This window comes from Taurulus bubalis (assembly GCF_910589615.1).
Source record: "Taurulus bubalis genome assembly, chromosome: 9".
Lineage (NCBI taxonomy): Eukaryota > Metazoa > Chordata > Actinopteri > Perciformes > Cottidae > Taurulus > Taurulus bubalis.
The window spans coordinates 25,760,778-25,776,547 of NC_136597.1; the positions used below are offsets into that span (position 1 = coordinate 25,760,778).

General features: G+C 44.4%; 2 protein-coding genes across 2 annotated transcripts; both read left to right on the plus strand.

Annotated features, from left to right (window-relative positions):
* Window positions 1–215: 215 nt before the first annotated feature.
* On the plus strand, window positions 216–5,817 carry hyal4 (hyaluronidase 4; the record flags this gene model as incomplete). Its single annotated transcript, XM_079223411.1, has 3 exons — window positions 216–1,172; window positions 2,762–2,851; window positions 5,308–5,817. 3 exons carry the CDS (start codon window positions 216–218, stop codon window positions 5,815–5,817), a joined length of 1,557 nt encoding a protein of 518 aa, XP_079079537.1.
* Window positions 5,818–11,199: 5,382 nt separating this feature from the next.
* On the plus strand, window positions 11,200–14,101 carry LOC306741650 (hyaluronidase-5-like; the record flags this gene model as incomplete). Its single annotated transcript, XM_079223966.1, has 3 exons — window positions 11,200–12,108; window positions 12,618–12,707; window positions 13,511–14,101. The coding sequence occupies 3 exons, from the start codon at window positions 11,200–11,202 to the stop codon at window positions 13,838–13,840; spliced, it is 1,329 nt and encodes a 442-aa protein (XP_079080092.1). The 3' UTR covers window positions 13,841–14,101.
* Window positions 14,102–15,770: the final 1,669 nt, after the last annotated feature.

Here is a 15,770-nt window from a genome sequence, read left to right on the forward strand (position 1 = left end):
ATTATTTGAAAAAGCATGGATGGAGGGCTCACAAAAAGTTGCACCATTTTGTTAAAAAAAATTTGGGGCCCGAACATTTTTCTTCTTCCAAAGTGGGGCGTGACAAAAAAAGGTTTGAGAACCACTGCGCTCTGAAGTTATGGAAAGATATTCACTGTTTCTGTTTCTCTCTCTCTCCAGGATGATTGACAGCTGCTCCTCCTGAAACCCCCAGGATGCCTGTGGTGCCAGTGGGCGGGGCATCCTCCTCCCACCACGTCGTGCCCGTCGCCCTCACCTGCTCCTGGCTGCTCCTGCTCTTCCACGCCGCCTTCGGTCAGAAACCCGCCAAGCTGCCCCTGATTGGCCGGAAGCCCTTCATCGCCGCCTGGAACGCCCCCCTGGACATGTGCACCATCAAGTACAACGTCACCACCAACGCCAACCGCCTCTTCCACATCCACGGCAGCCCACGCGCCGACTGGACGGGCCAGAACGTCACCATCTTCTACGCCAACCGGCTGGGCTACTACCCCCACTACACGCCGCAGGGCGCCGCCGTGCATGGCGGCTTGCCACAGAACAGCAGCCTGGACCTGCACCTGTTCAAGGCCTACCAGGACATCAAGCACTTCATCCCCTCGGAGGACTTCCGCGGCCTGGCCGTGATCGACTGGGAGTTCTGGCGGCCCCAGTGGAGCCGCAACTGGCACAAGAAGGACATCTACCGACGCAAGTCCAGGGAGCTGACCGCCGAGGCGTACGTCAACGTGACGGCGGCGCAGGTGGAGGAGCTGGCACGCCGGCGGTTTGAGAAGAGCGCCAAGGCGTTCATGCAGAGGACGATCCAGCTGGGGACGCGCCTTCGCCCCAACGGGCTCTGGGGTTTCTACCTCTACCCCGACTGCCACAACTACAACCTGCACGAGCAGAACTACACGGGCTTCTGCCCCCTGCTGGAGCGGCTGAGGAACGACGAGCTGCAGTGGCTGTGGAACAGCAGCACGGCGCTCTTCCCCTCCGTGGCGATCCGGAAGAGTCACACCAACAGCATCGGCAACCTGCACTTCTCCCAGCACCGGATCCGGGAGTCGCTCCGCATCGCCACGCTGACCTCCAGGGAGTACGACCTGCCCACCTACGTGTACCTGAGGCTGGGCTACCGGGACGAGGCCCTGGCCTTCCTCACCATGGTGAGAACCACCGTCCCCTCAGCAACGCACCGGCTCTCCTGTTTGGCATTAAGCACTTTATTTACATGCTCTAGTTGAGTAATTATTAACTTCTGGCCACTTTGCTGGAGCCCAACGAAGTAGTTATGAGTTACAGCTTACAGCCACGGAAACAGCGCCGATGGGTGTTTTTCCCCGCCACATCCATCCGAAGGGCTTTTACACAATGGAGCTAACAGCTCAGGTGAATATATAGTTTAGAATAAATAAATGTCACGTAGGCTGAGCCAAACCCAGTCAAATCTAAAGGATCTGACTTAAATATCTGTTAACCACTAGAATAATACATTATAAAAGAAACATTGAGATGTTATCCAGATTAAAGTGCAAGATTGCTTTAACTGAGATGTATTATTATTATTTTTTTACCTTAAAATGCCCGACTGGGGTATAACTTTAATGTTTAATTACAAACAATCTCAGGACTGCAGTTTGCTTTAATTTGGTCACGTTGTATTAAATATCAGCTCTTCTTAGTATCCAGCAAACACAACTAAATCTACGTGGTGGTCCTCGTACTTTGACTTTTTAATTAAGTAAAAGTATGACAGTGTAGAAGAAGTACAAGAAGTAAAAGTACTCATTATGCAGAATTGCCCATTTCAAAATAATATGTATTATAAGCCGTGAAAAAACTAACTAAACTTATACGAAGCTTTTAATTAAAGACATTTCTAGAAACACAAATCTCTGACATTAAGATGGATTTAGTTTTTTCACTGACTGGAGGTCAGAGTTTACTCATCGCTGCCATCTGGTGGAAATCCACAGAAAAGCACCTCAGAGTCAGTCATTTTTATTCTGTGCTCGCTGGTCTGCAGTTAAACTTTCAGGAATAACCTTTAATTACAATATCTGTCACATAATGTATATGGAAAGACAAAAACACAACAAGTTCATTAGATTAAATGATATATGAAAATAATGTATGAAAATGTAATTTTATTAAAAAAAAAATCTTTATACTAAAAACTAAACTAAAGGAAACTTGCATTTGGACTCAATGTTTTTCATGGACTGCCTCCATCACATGTTTTCTTTTAGACGAGAGGAAATAAAAGATTTATTTTACTACTTACCTACTACCTGTACTACAATAAATCCTCCTCTTAATGTGAGTGATGAAGTGGTGAAGTTTCATGGTGTTATCTATGAGGTAATGGTTTGACCCTCTTCATCATGATGATGATAATGTAACTAAACTTCTCTTTAAAGAGGTTTGTTCACATTCATAACCTCATTTATATAACATGTATTAATACAAACACGACAGTTTCTGATGTATGGAGTAATACAGGAGAGATATCATAAACTCCCCCTTTGACTCTAATATGTCAACAAAATTAAATAAGGATTTTGAAACTGTGCTTCATCCATTTAAAATAAAAATGATTCATCTTTTGCAAATGTATGCAAACTAGCATTTCTTTAATAAGATAATGACTCATTTACACAATCAAACTAAAAGTCATTGTGAATTGTACTGAACTGGTGAAGTGTCATGCTGATATTTATGAGTTATGTAGTGATGATTGAACTGTTTCCTGCAGAAAGACTTGATCCACACCATCGGGGAGAGCGCTGCTCTGGGAGCGGCGGGATTCGTCATCTGGGGCGACCTGAACCTGACCTCGTCCCGGGTGGGTGTCCTTTGTCCTTAACTCTCTCTCTCTCTCTCGCTTACTCTCCGTGAGCTGTTTATTAATACACAAATAATGTATAAATACAGGCCAAATGTTGTGGAAGATCGACTGTCAAACTCTTTCTTTCCTCCTTTGGGGCCGTGTCCTCGCATGAGAAGAAACAATCTTTCCTCGAGCTTCTTGATTTGTTTTGGACTGAAGCCACGGCAGTAAACAGCCAGACAATAGAGAGCTGACATCATGTGGTCGCTGAGTGCTGTGAAGACACTTTTTTGACATTTTGAGAACTATAATACTCATGTTTTTATAGCCGGTCTGCAGGAAAAGTAGAGTTCATCCAAACGGCATCCGACTGTTTCAGAATCACAGGAAGCGTTCTTGTCTTTTTCAGCTCCTCTTTAAAAGTTTGCAATGCAATTTGCAATCTGCACCGTCATTATGTTGTTGCTTTAGAGTATGCACACTGGGACACCAGTTAAAGCTGCACGGGTTTCTGTTGGGCAGCTAGAGAGCTGACAGACCATGAGAAGAGGACGAAGTTATTAAATACACATCATGCTGTATGGAGGAAGACTTGAAACTAGAGATTGAGACATAAACTCATGTTTATTGAGGAAATAAGTCATTTATATAGACTTCTATACAACCAGAGGAGTCACCCCCTGGTGGTCAGGAGAGAGAAGGCAGCTTTAACACATGAAGCATAGACTTCTATACAACCAGAGGAGTCGCCCCCTGGTGGTCAGGAGAGACAATGCAGCTTTAACACATGTAGCATAGACTTCTATACAACCAGAGGAGTCGCCCCCTGGTGGTCTGGAGAGAGAATGCAGCTTTAACACATAAAGCATCGACTTCTATACAACCAGAGGAGTCGCCCCCTGGTGGTCAGGAGAGAGAAGGCAGCTTTAACACATGAAGCATAGACTTCTATACAACCAGAGGAGTCACCCCCTGGTGGTCAGGAGAGAGAAGGCAGCTTTAACACATGAAGCATAGACTTCTATACAACCAGAGGAGTCGCCCCCTGGTGGTCAGGAGAGAGAAGGCAGCTTTAACACATGAAGCATTGACTTCTATACAACCAGAGGAGTTGCCCCCTGGTGGTCAGGAGAGAGAAGGCAGCTTTAACACATGAAGCATAGACTTCTATACAACCAGAGGAGTCGCCCCCTGGTGGTCAGGAGAGAGAAGGCAGCTTTAACACATGAAGCATAGACTTCTATACAACCAGAGGAGTCACCCCCTGGTGGTCAGGAGAGAGAAGGCAGCTTTAACACATGAAGCATAGACTTCTATACAACCAGAGGAGTCGCCCCCTGGTGGTCAGGAGAGAGAAGGCAGCTTTAACACATGAAGCATTGACTTCTATACAACCAGAGGAGTCGCCCCCTGGTGGTCAGGAGAGAGAAGGCAGCTTTAACACATGAAGCATAGACTTCTATACAACCAGAGGAGTCGCCCCCTGGTGGTCAGGAGAGAGAAGGCAGCTTTAACACATGAAGCATAGACTTCTATACAACCAGAGGAGTCACCCCCTGGTGGTCAGGAGAGAGAAGGCAGCTTTAACACATGAAGCATAGACTTCTATACAACCAGAGGAGTCGCCCCCTGGTGGTCAGGAGAGAGAAGGCAGCTTTAACACATGAAGCATATACTTCTATACAACCAGAGGAGTCACCCCCTGGTGGTCAGGAGAGAGAATGCAGCTTTAACACATGTAGCATAGACTTCTATACAACCAGAGGAGTCGCCCCCTGGTGGTCAGGAGAGAGAAGGCAGCTTTAACACATGAAGCATATACTTCTATACAACCACAGGAGTCACCCCCTGGTGGTCAGGAGAGAGAAGGCAGCTTTAACACATGAAGCATAGACTTCTATACAACCAGAGGAGTCACCCCCTGGTGGTCAGGAGAGAGAAGGCAGCTTTAACACATGAAGCATATACTTATATACAACCACAGGAGTCACCCCCTGGTGGTCAGGAGAGAGAAGGCAGCTTTAACACATGAAACATAGACTTCTATACAACCAGAAGAGTCGCCCCCTGGTGGTCAGGAGAGAGAAGGCAGCTTTAACACATGAAGCATATACTTATATACAACCACAGGAGTCACCCCCTGGTGGTCAGGAGAGAGAAGGCAGCTTTAACACATGAAGCATAGACTTCTATACAACCAGAGGAGTCGCCCCCTGGTGGTCAGGAGAGAGAATGAAGCTTCAACACATGAAGCATATACTTCTATAAAACTCCAATCAGATGACTATTTGTGACAGTTAGCTCTGAAACACTTCTGATCGCACTCAGAGGTGCACAACCAAACTCTTTGAGCACTTGCGTACGACACGCAGGCCGCAATGACGTAATCAGGGTGTAAAAGAAAGTTATTGTTGGACATTTGGATCTTGCATCACATGACATGACAGCGGTGTGTTGTCTTGTTCCCACAGCATAACTGCACCAAGGTGAAGGCCTTCCTGAGCCACCGCCTGGGCCAGTACATCACCAACGTGACGCGGGCCGCCGAGGTCTGCAGCGACTTCCTGTGCCAGGGCAACGGCCGCTGCGTCCGCCGGGACCCCCTCGCCCGCCACTACCTCCACCTGAGCGCCGACAGCTACCGCATCCGGCGCTCCGGCGACGAGGACTTCGCCGTCAGCGGGTGGCACTCGCAGCACGAGCTGCAGCTGCTGGCCGAGCGCTTCCGCTGCCACTGCTACGAGGGCCACGAGGGCGAGCGCTGCGACAGCGTCAACGAAGTGAGGGAGGAGGACGACGGGCCCTGGGCCGGCGGGGGAGGGGGCGAGGACGAGCGGGAGCGCCGGAGGACGGCGTGGGAGGACGAGCAGGGCGACCGGTGGGAGGCCGGGGAGAGCGAGGCGCCGCTCACCGGCTGCAGCTTTCGCCTGCTGCTGCTGATGCTGCTGCTGAACGCGTCGGTGCTGAAGGCGGTCGCATGACGAAAGAAAGTACAACGTTTTAAAAGATTTAAAAAGCACAGATGTTACTTTTCGACACACAGACAGAACGAGGTTTTCAATTCAATCCGGTCAAGCTGAAGATTGACTGATCTTTTGGCCACATTTGAGCCCCGGATGTGACCGTTTGGCCCTTTTTCTCAGACTCACTGTTTTCAGTAAACACTTTGTCCCGATTCCAGACCCCTGAATCAGTTTCAGTGACTCAAATAGATCTGGTGTTGTGCTCATAGCGGATGTTTCCCCGGCTGGATGATACATGTCTTCCTATTTTCCAAGGGCTACTACCCAAGCATCGCTACTTGACAACATGGAGGTGGGAATGTGTTTTATATTTACCGTCAGAACGACTTCCAGAAACAGGGGGAGCAATGTGAAATGAAAACAGCTGCTGTGTTGAGAAGTAACACACGTTTAAACAAAAATAAACATGACACTTTACTTTGAGGAGTGTGATGATGGCACTTTACCCCGACACGCTAACACACACTTCACTTCTTCCAGGAATGTTCTGCAGTGAGTGAAGACACTGTTGGCTGGATGTTGACGGGATCATCCGGCGTCACCGCAGCGCTGAGAATCGGATCAAAAAAGGGATCGCGTTTCTTTTTCGGAGCTTAAAAAGGCTTTCGTGGTTCGGATCGGTGTCGCCGCAGGATGATCCTCCATTTGTTTTGTGGAGCCACGAAACAGCAGCAAAGCCTTTTTCATTGGAAACCAAAGGGTGCTACCACAAAGCCAAATGAGGGAAATAATCACTGACATTACACACTTGTTGGTCTGTGGTGCGTTTGAAGACATATTTCTGATGTCATGTTCCAACAATAAGCTGTTGTTTCACTCGACGTTGTACGTGAAGTGTGTATTGTTTTTGTACTGTTGTCACATTATACTCTTGAAGTATTTTAAGGCAGAAAACAAGTCTGTTTGGTCGTGCCGTGCACATGTTGTAGGTGCTATTGACACAATATTATACATCTGTATCCTTTCTATCTAGATATGAAGTATAGAGGATCAGGTTTGTGTTACTATAACTCAGTCCAGAGGAATCAGATGGACAGACACACAGTACTGTAGCTGTATGACAAAACACTGAGCAGGATGTAGAAGATGACACGTACTGTTTCTGAATGTGACTCGGCGGTTCTTCAGCGCTCATTTCTCGCCAAAAGAAGAATCATCCGCTGCAAAAGTGTGACTGAATACGAAGTAGAAAGCTGACTTCTGTCAAAAAGGTGTTTGGCGGTAAAACTTTGTACCGAACAGAGTCCGGAAAAGACTTCCGGCTTTGTTGATGCTTGATCCTACAGAGCAGCTAACGAGATGCTAACGCTCAGATCATTAGCTTTCAACCTTCATCCGCAGCTGCAGAAACCAAATCAGAATTTAAACAGCATGCATTTTCTATTTTATTCACAGACTTTTGAAATGATTGTCTCCTCAAGGAATTATGTTCCCAAATAACTAATCACGCACTCTCAATTATGTTTTCAGGAAAAAACAAACATTTTCTCGTACTTTGCGGCTGCACTTTGAAACTCGTGGTTAACGTTGTGAATTTAAACAAAACGAAAATGCAACAAAACTGCTTGGTTAGGTTTAGTAAAACATCACGGTTTGGCTAAAAGGAGTAAAGTAAAAAAAAAACTCCCAGATCCTTCATGGACTTCAATGGACTTTGACTAGAAAATGAGGAATAGTTCATCCTCTGTGAACCATGAACATCTGTACAAAATCATATTATATATATATATATATATATATATTATATATATATAAATATATATATTATTACACTTTTGTATTTGACCAGAGCCAGTGACGTTGTGCAACGAGCAGGTGGGTTAAGTAATTAGACTTTCACCCAGGAGACCGCTGTTCGTGTCCCGTACAAGACCAAGAGTCAATGTTAACGCTACAGTTGTTAAGCAAAGTTGTGACGTAATGCTCCGCAAGACAGTTTGCTAAGGGCGTTATTTATTTACAAGTTACATCGTTGCCGTACATGTATGCCGTTACCGTACGTCGTTACCGTACGTCGTTGCCGTACGTCGTTCCCGTACATCGTTACCGTACGCTGTTACGATATTCTTTTAACTGAAACCCTGATCTATTTTCTAACCCTCATAAGTAGTTTTGTAGCCGTAACCCAACCAATCGTTTCCCAACGTTTACCACGTGGTATTGTGTGACAAGAGGCTGATGCGAAAAGCATTTAATAAACGTATATTTGGTTGATAAACGGCATAATGGCGAAAAAAATTCTTGCGGCTGGATTGTATTCTGTGGCAGCTGCACACAAATATCTCAATGTGTGTATATATATATATATATATATATATATATATATATATATATATATATATATATATATATATATATATATATATATATGAGGCATCTAGTGAAACTGACTTGAACTGGTTTTGGGTTCTAATCCAAACAGACCAAATCCAGAGCAGAGGTGGACCGGAGACCTGTTTCGGGGTCAAAGGACGTTTAATAAAAGTTGAGTTTCTGGTCTTTGAAGTTAAACACGTAGCGTCTCTGTAACGCTGATCCTGGTTTAAACTGAATCAGTCGGTTCATCTCAAAATGAGCCTTCAGGTGAAGTTCGGTTCTCATGACGCAGTAACCTTAATGTTCTAATTTCTTTTCTTCTGAAGATTGTAAACCAAATATGCAACACGGACTATGCAACACATGAAACATGATACCTGAATGTAAATGCACTGCAAATAAAAGACTTTTCTTCAGTACATTTGTGTTTCTGTTGGTTTTCTGTGCACACAGAGAGAGGATGTTGGCAGCCATGTTGGATAATGAGAAAACAACTTCCACTGTGTGCAGCCTGTGCATGCCACATGTGATGAGCAGTAGAGTGATGGCTTTTAGTCTATGTTTAGTATATACTATATTTCCTGGGGTGGAGGGACATTAACTTAAGTAAACCTCAAATAAACCTTAAAGTCACTCTTTACATTCAAAGCAACAAACGTGTAAACTTCATCAAACCATCTGGTTTCTGTCCAAATACTGAGGGATGAAAAGGGGAAGAGATGACTCGTGAAAAAATACCACACATGCAAAAACATGCGAGTGTCAAATGCAGAAACTGGTGAACACACCGTCACACATCATTTGTACTTACAAAGGGCAGAAATCTGTTTTTGAAATGATCAGACATTGATGCTAAATGTGATATTTTGACATTTTTTGTGCTTTGAAGGTTGTTTATTTGCCTTTAAAATGATCCAGATCGTCTAAATTCAGCAACTGAAGCCACATAAGCGTCAGATCAACATTGAACAAACAGCTGAACAGTGAGTCATTGAGGAGTCAACAACACGGACGTCACCGTCTTATCCAAAACACACTAACTTGTAGACTATTTATCCACATATTGGTTAAAGATTGGCAAGAGGTGACGGCAAACCTTCTGCTACTCACTTTACCAACACAAACACTGCAATGTGGGAACAGAGAAGTTTCACAAAAGGCAAACAGAGGTGCCAACAGAGCTGCAGATGCTCAGGATGAGGGGAATGTAATTCAAGCACGATCAATTCAATCAAGAATTGTGTAACACTCAAGAGTTTTTGTGACTGAGAGCATCTTGTTTCCAACTAGAAATATTGAATTGATTACAAAAATACTTCTTTAAGGCTCTGGTGCACTTAAATAAAATGTATTTTTACATACAACACCATCAAACTATCTATTATCTTAAATGCACAATAAAGAACGTGTCATTTAACTTATACAACTACAAAGATGTCTCTTTTCACTTTACTAGAACAAAGTCACTTTGGCCCTTTTGTAGACATCAACCAAAATGGGTTCATCGCCATTAGAAATTCTTTCCAAATTCAGCTCTTTAGACTTTTAAAAGTTTGACTTTCAACAACTGACTGAATGCGGAGTCCAGGCCAGAAGTTATGAAATCGATCAGATGACGATCAATCAGAGTGACGAAACCGTTTCCTCCGACACATGAAGCGGCAAAATAAACCGAGATGCCAAAAAGTTTGGACACCAGTCGTTCAGAAGAGAGCAGCAGGTAGGAACTCATGAGACGTTATGACATATTATATTATTGCAAATATATATAAATAATGTGAAATCAATCGTCTGAATTTGTCTTTTGGAGTTTTTCTGCTAATTTTATTGCGACAGTGAGATTGATTTTGTGTTGATCTTTCGGGGGGAATAACAAAATATTGAATGTTTGGAAAATATGAAATAAACGCCTTATGGTTAGTTTATATTAGGTACACCTTTAGTTATATATAGTTTTGTCTTTCTTCTTTGGATTGTGTCCAATCGTATATAGAATAATTTTATTCTGTACGTTCTTATCAAATCTTATCTTCATCAATCAACAAGTATCTTGAGATGCACGACGTGTTTTATAAGAAAAAACAATCGATTAATAATTTACATCCAGTACGACAACATGAATACACATTTTTGTCGACAGCTGTATCATCTTTCTTTGTCTTTGGTCAGATGCTGATAGAGAAAGAGGGAAATAGAATGAACAAATTAACATGTGCTATTCACATGTCCGGGAACCTTTTAACCCGACAAATGTAATCAAAACAACAAGAAAAGAAATCAACAAAATAAAACTATTTAATCCAGAATAAATTATATTTTATCGCTGATCCACAAACTATCTGTACTCAGAAAAATAAATTAACACTATTAGAAACAATCAGTATGTGCTTACAGTGCAATGAGGAATGATAGCTAATATGATGAGCTAATACAACTGAAAACAGCCTTTAACATTTCTGACACAATCAAGAATTTAGGAGCAAATTCGCACAATGAGTGTCGCTTCGACCAACCAGAACACAGCAGGAAATCACTTTAGGCATTGGACGCACCCAGGCGTCAACCTCTGGTGTGTTTTAAGTGTCTTAAAGCTGCATTATCTCTACTGACCATCAGGGGTGACTCCTCTGGTTGTATAGAAGTCTATACTTCATGTGTTAAAGCTGCATTCTCTCTCCTGACCACCAGGGGGCGACTCCTCTGGTTGTATAGAAGTCTATATACATGACTCTACTTCTCTCTTGATTTATTCCCTCTGTAAACATTGTAAACATGAGTTTATGTCTCAATCTCTAGTTTCAAGTCTTCTTCAATACATCATGATGTTCATTTAGTAAATGTTGGTCATTTAGAGTCAAAGACCACTTCTTATATACAGTCTATGGACATAAACATGCAGAAAACCACATTGACATCTTTAAATTGTAGCACAATCCATCAAACAGTCTGACATGGATAGACAAATGGATGAATTGGGACTGAATCGTATTTGTTGTCTTCTTCCATTTATCCAGAGCCACCGCGATGGCCTCGTCCTTCCTGTCCTCCCTCTTTATCGTTGGATATGTCGCCTCCGTCCTCCCACTGCCGCCGACTGAGCCGCCTCTGATCCACGACCACCCCTTTGTGGCCGTATGGAACGCCCCTACCGACCAATGTCGACGGCTGCGCATCCCACTGGACACCGCGGCCTTCCAGGCGGTGACCACGCCCGTGGCCGGACCCGGCCAGTTCCTCACCATCTTCTACGAGGACCGCCTCGGCCTCTACCCCAAAGTCGACACCGCCAAACGCAAGCTCTACAGAGGCGGGGTTCCCCAGAATGGCAACCTGACGGAGCATCTGGCCATGGCGCAGAGTCAAATCGATCACTCCATCTCCCAGGATTCCTCTCCCGGGCTGGCCGTCATTGACTGGGAGTCCTGGCGCCCCCTCTGGGAGCAGAACTGGGGGTCGAAGCACATTTATAAGAAGCTGTCCATCACTCACGCCCTGCAGATGGCCCCGTTTCTGTCGTCTAAGAAGATTTCCACACTGGCAAAGAGCCAGTTCCAGCACGCCGGCCGGCGCTTCATGGAGAAGACCATCAGCCTCGGCATCGGCGAGCGTCCGAGCCGCCGTTGGGGCTTCTACCTATTCCCCGACTGCTACAACTATGGCTGGGACAAGCGCGGCTACACGGGGAAGTGCTCCGTGAAGACCCAGGAGCAGAACAACCAGATGCTGTGGCTGTGGGAGCACAGCACCGCCCTCTTCCCTTCCGTCTACCTGCAGCAGAACCTGAGGAACTCCCCCCAGGCCGCACTCTACGTCCGCAACCGCGTCCAGGAGGCGCTGAGGGTGGCCGCTCTGCCCAAACGTCCATACACCATGCCGGTCTACGTCTACTCCAGGCCACTGTACCGGGACCAGACCCAGAAGTTTGAGACCCAGGTGAAACTAACTTAAAGTTACGACAAGGAACCTTCATTTTGTTGCAATTTTGCCGGTGCTTGTGGACAGACTCGGTAGTGTTTTCGAGCCCCATACCGTGATGTTAATTTTAGACTGTTTCATAGCCAGTCAAAGGTTCCTCCCAGTCTTTTAACTGGTTGTGAAACAGTCTCAGTGTAGTCCTGGTCCTCTATAGACCATCAGTAGTCCATCAGTCCATCAGTAAGCAGACCATCAGAGAGAAGATGGTCTGGTTCTAGAGAGTTCTTCTTAAAGCTCCTCATTGTCCTCATGTCATTCTGGTGAAACCAGATGACATCATGCAGGTTCACCAGAAACTCCTTCAGCTCAGACTCCAGCAGAGACCAGACCACTGTGGACAGACGCAGAGCAAGAGCTCGTTTGCGATAAATAACTAATTAAACACGAACGTATTAGAAAACACATCATTGGGAGTGTGACATATTTGTTGTGTGTGTTAATCCCCCGTGTGGTTCGTCCTCTTTCAGACAGACCTGGTGAGCACCGTAGGAGAGTCTGCAGCTCTGGGAGCTTCAGGGGTCGTAATGTGGGGAGGAACCAAAGACTACAACGACAAGGTAAACACTCTTGGTCTGCTCCCAGTCGAATGCACCAACATGCATGTATAGAAACTGGCTTTAAATCATCCTTTGTTCTACTAGTGTCCCTTTTTTAATCTCTGTGTGAGTCTGCAGCCATGAGAACTTCCTGTAAACTCTTCACAGGTCTAAAAAAGGGGAACCCAGATGACCAGGCTTTAATCAGCAAATAATTGACCTGCCTTTGTTTCCTGTTTTTTCAGAGGAACTAACAGCTGTGTTACGCAACAGTGTTTGTTATCTCAACTCACAGATGTGAAGGAACTCACAAAGGGTTTTTGTGTGTTGTTTAGAAATAATTGCGATTATTTGAGTGAAGTGTGATTTTCAAACTCCTTAAAATTGCAGTTATGCTAGTAGACATGTCTGTTGGTCGCCCGGTCGATCGGTCACTCCACCACTTTGGTGAAGACTGAAATAAGTTAACTCAACTATTGGATGGATTGACAGGACATTTGGGATCCCCAGAGTATCACAATGATTTTGGGGATGCATTTTTTTCTAGCGCCACCAGCAGCTTGACGTTTGTGATTCATAGTGAAATTTCTACTGGGTGGATGGAAGTTGGGCCGAGAACTTCACCTGTCAGTGCTATATATCACATACAGTTCACTAAAATGTTACACTAAATGGGATACCAATCGAAATATTGAATGAAATTTATTAAATTTCTTCTTTGGGTCCATTTTCCCCTTCATTTCAGCTTATTCTACATATCTTTTTAACTACCTTGTAACTGACTTCTTGCCCTAATACCCCTGAGTCTCGCCCCGGCCCTTCAGGCCGCCTGTGAGTCCCTGTCCGAGTACCTGACGTCCACCTTCAACCCGTACATCGCCAACGTGACGGCGGCCGCCATGCTCTGCAGCCAGGTCTTGTGCCAGGGGAGGGGCCGCTGCGTCAGGAAGAGCTACGACTCCGCCCACTACCTGCACCTGAACCCCGCCGACTTCCGCATCCTGCGGTCCGACAAGAAGTACTTGGCGGTCGGTCTCCCGTCCGCCGGCGACCTGAACGCCTGGGCCAAGAACTTCACCTGTCAATGCTACGCGGGGGCGAGCTGCTCGCCCAAACTGGTGCAGCCGACCACGATGAGGCTCATCTGGGTTTGATCTGGCATCCGTTTTCAGAACCGCACTTCCTGCCGATCCCCGAAATCCGTCAAAAGACTACTGCTGTCTGTAATTTGATGAAATTATGGTGTCTTCTACACAACACCAGTAATGTCTGTGTTTATTAAAAACGACAGAAAACATATGTGGACAAATTATACATTCTGCAAATGACATCATTAAATCTTTAATTCTTTCCCACGTCAGTAACTACACTGATTTATTTGAATTTAAAATCACAAGTCACCTGAATAAATGTTTTTCTGAAAACAATATTCTTTGCATTATTTTGGTTTTCTTTGACCAACCTTCCAAAGACTGAGAAAAAGTCAGAAAAGTCTTACATCCATTTCTTAAATGTTTATTATCTTCATATTTATTTCAACACAGGGCGGTAATCATGGCCAGCTATGTAGAAAACTACACTGTTTAAAATTAAGACTTTGTTTGTTAAAACACCTATGACCCTGAGTTAATATGGCCACAGGACTGAAAGAAGTCAAGAGTGAAAAGCACCGATACGAGACAGAGAGAAGTCAAAACACTCACAAGACCGGCAAAGATTGGAGTCTCACACACAACCGAGTCAAATCCGCATCAAAACCCCCATTAAAGTTGGGTCGCCCATTAGAGGGAAGCGAGTCCAGACTGTTTCAGTCAAAACAGCCACGAGAGCAAGAAAAGTTCAGACTGAAGGAACACCATCCTTTCCCTTTGGGTGTGTCAGTGAACACAACGTGCACAACATCAATGCCCCGGCACGCCTCAGTAAAGTGCAGTCATTATGGAGCCATTATTTGACAAGAGAAAATATATTTTTTCCTAAATTCCTGCTCGTCTGTGAGCAAGAACATAAAGCTTTAGGGAGAGGTGGGATCAAGGATTGGTCAAAACAACGTGTTGGTATTCGCCAGTATGACGACAATTAACCGTTGTATCTGTGGACATTATACAACTATATACATGTATACACAACTAATAATATACAATATATACATATTATTTCATCTGCCAACTCAATCACAGACATAGCAGCAGCCTCCAATGCTGATGATGTACCATCGGCACTAAATTATGATCTGCATCTGGATTACATTATCAGGATTAGAAGAATGATCAGGTGTGAATGCAAAGTGGCATCAGACAATGTATCCGGGAGCAGATGCCACGTTAACTCCTGTTCTCAAACTAAAGGTCAGTGCATATTTTTTCAAAATCTTGCTCTATGAAAAGCACCACACACACAACAATGGAAGAGATAATACAACCATGACTCGAGGGAAGGATTATAAGACGTTGGCCCCACCACCATTTAGCCTGTTGGTCATTTATATTGTCCTGCTGGTTTTGACCCTTTTTGTAGTCATGTTGCATCTTCTTGTGGACATTTTGAGTCATTTGTAATCATTTATTTTCTCTTTGTTGTTATTTTGTGTCGCATTCTGAGTCTCTTTGTTGTTCATTTGTATCTTTTCTTAAAGGTATTTTATGTCTCTTTGTAGTTGTTTTGCTTCAGAGTGTCCTTGCAGCGACTTTATGTCATTTTGAGCGTGTGCATCCTAGTTGTTTGGGTCTCTTTTGTAGCCATTTTGTTGTCTTTCTGGTTACTTGGTACAATTCATTTTGTGGCATCTTTCTGGTTACTTGGTACAATTCATTTTATGACATTTCTGTGCTCAGTAATCCATCTATGGCTACAAACCCAGAGGGTATGTACGTTTAGGAAACATCTCTTTGAATTCTCAAATGGCAGAAAATCAACACTCCAACATTCACAAGATCATACTGTACTATATTTTTCCATTGGATTGTAATGTGTTGCTCTCCACTCAAACAGTCTAAACAGAAAAGAACAAGCACTCACAATGATGACTTGTTGTTTATAGTACCCAACTGAAAACCAGTGGGCTTTTAACTTTGAGCAGAAGTT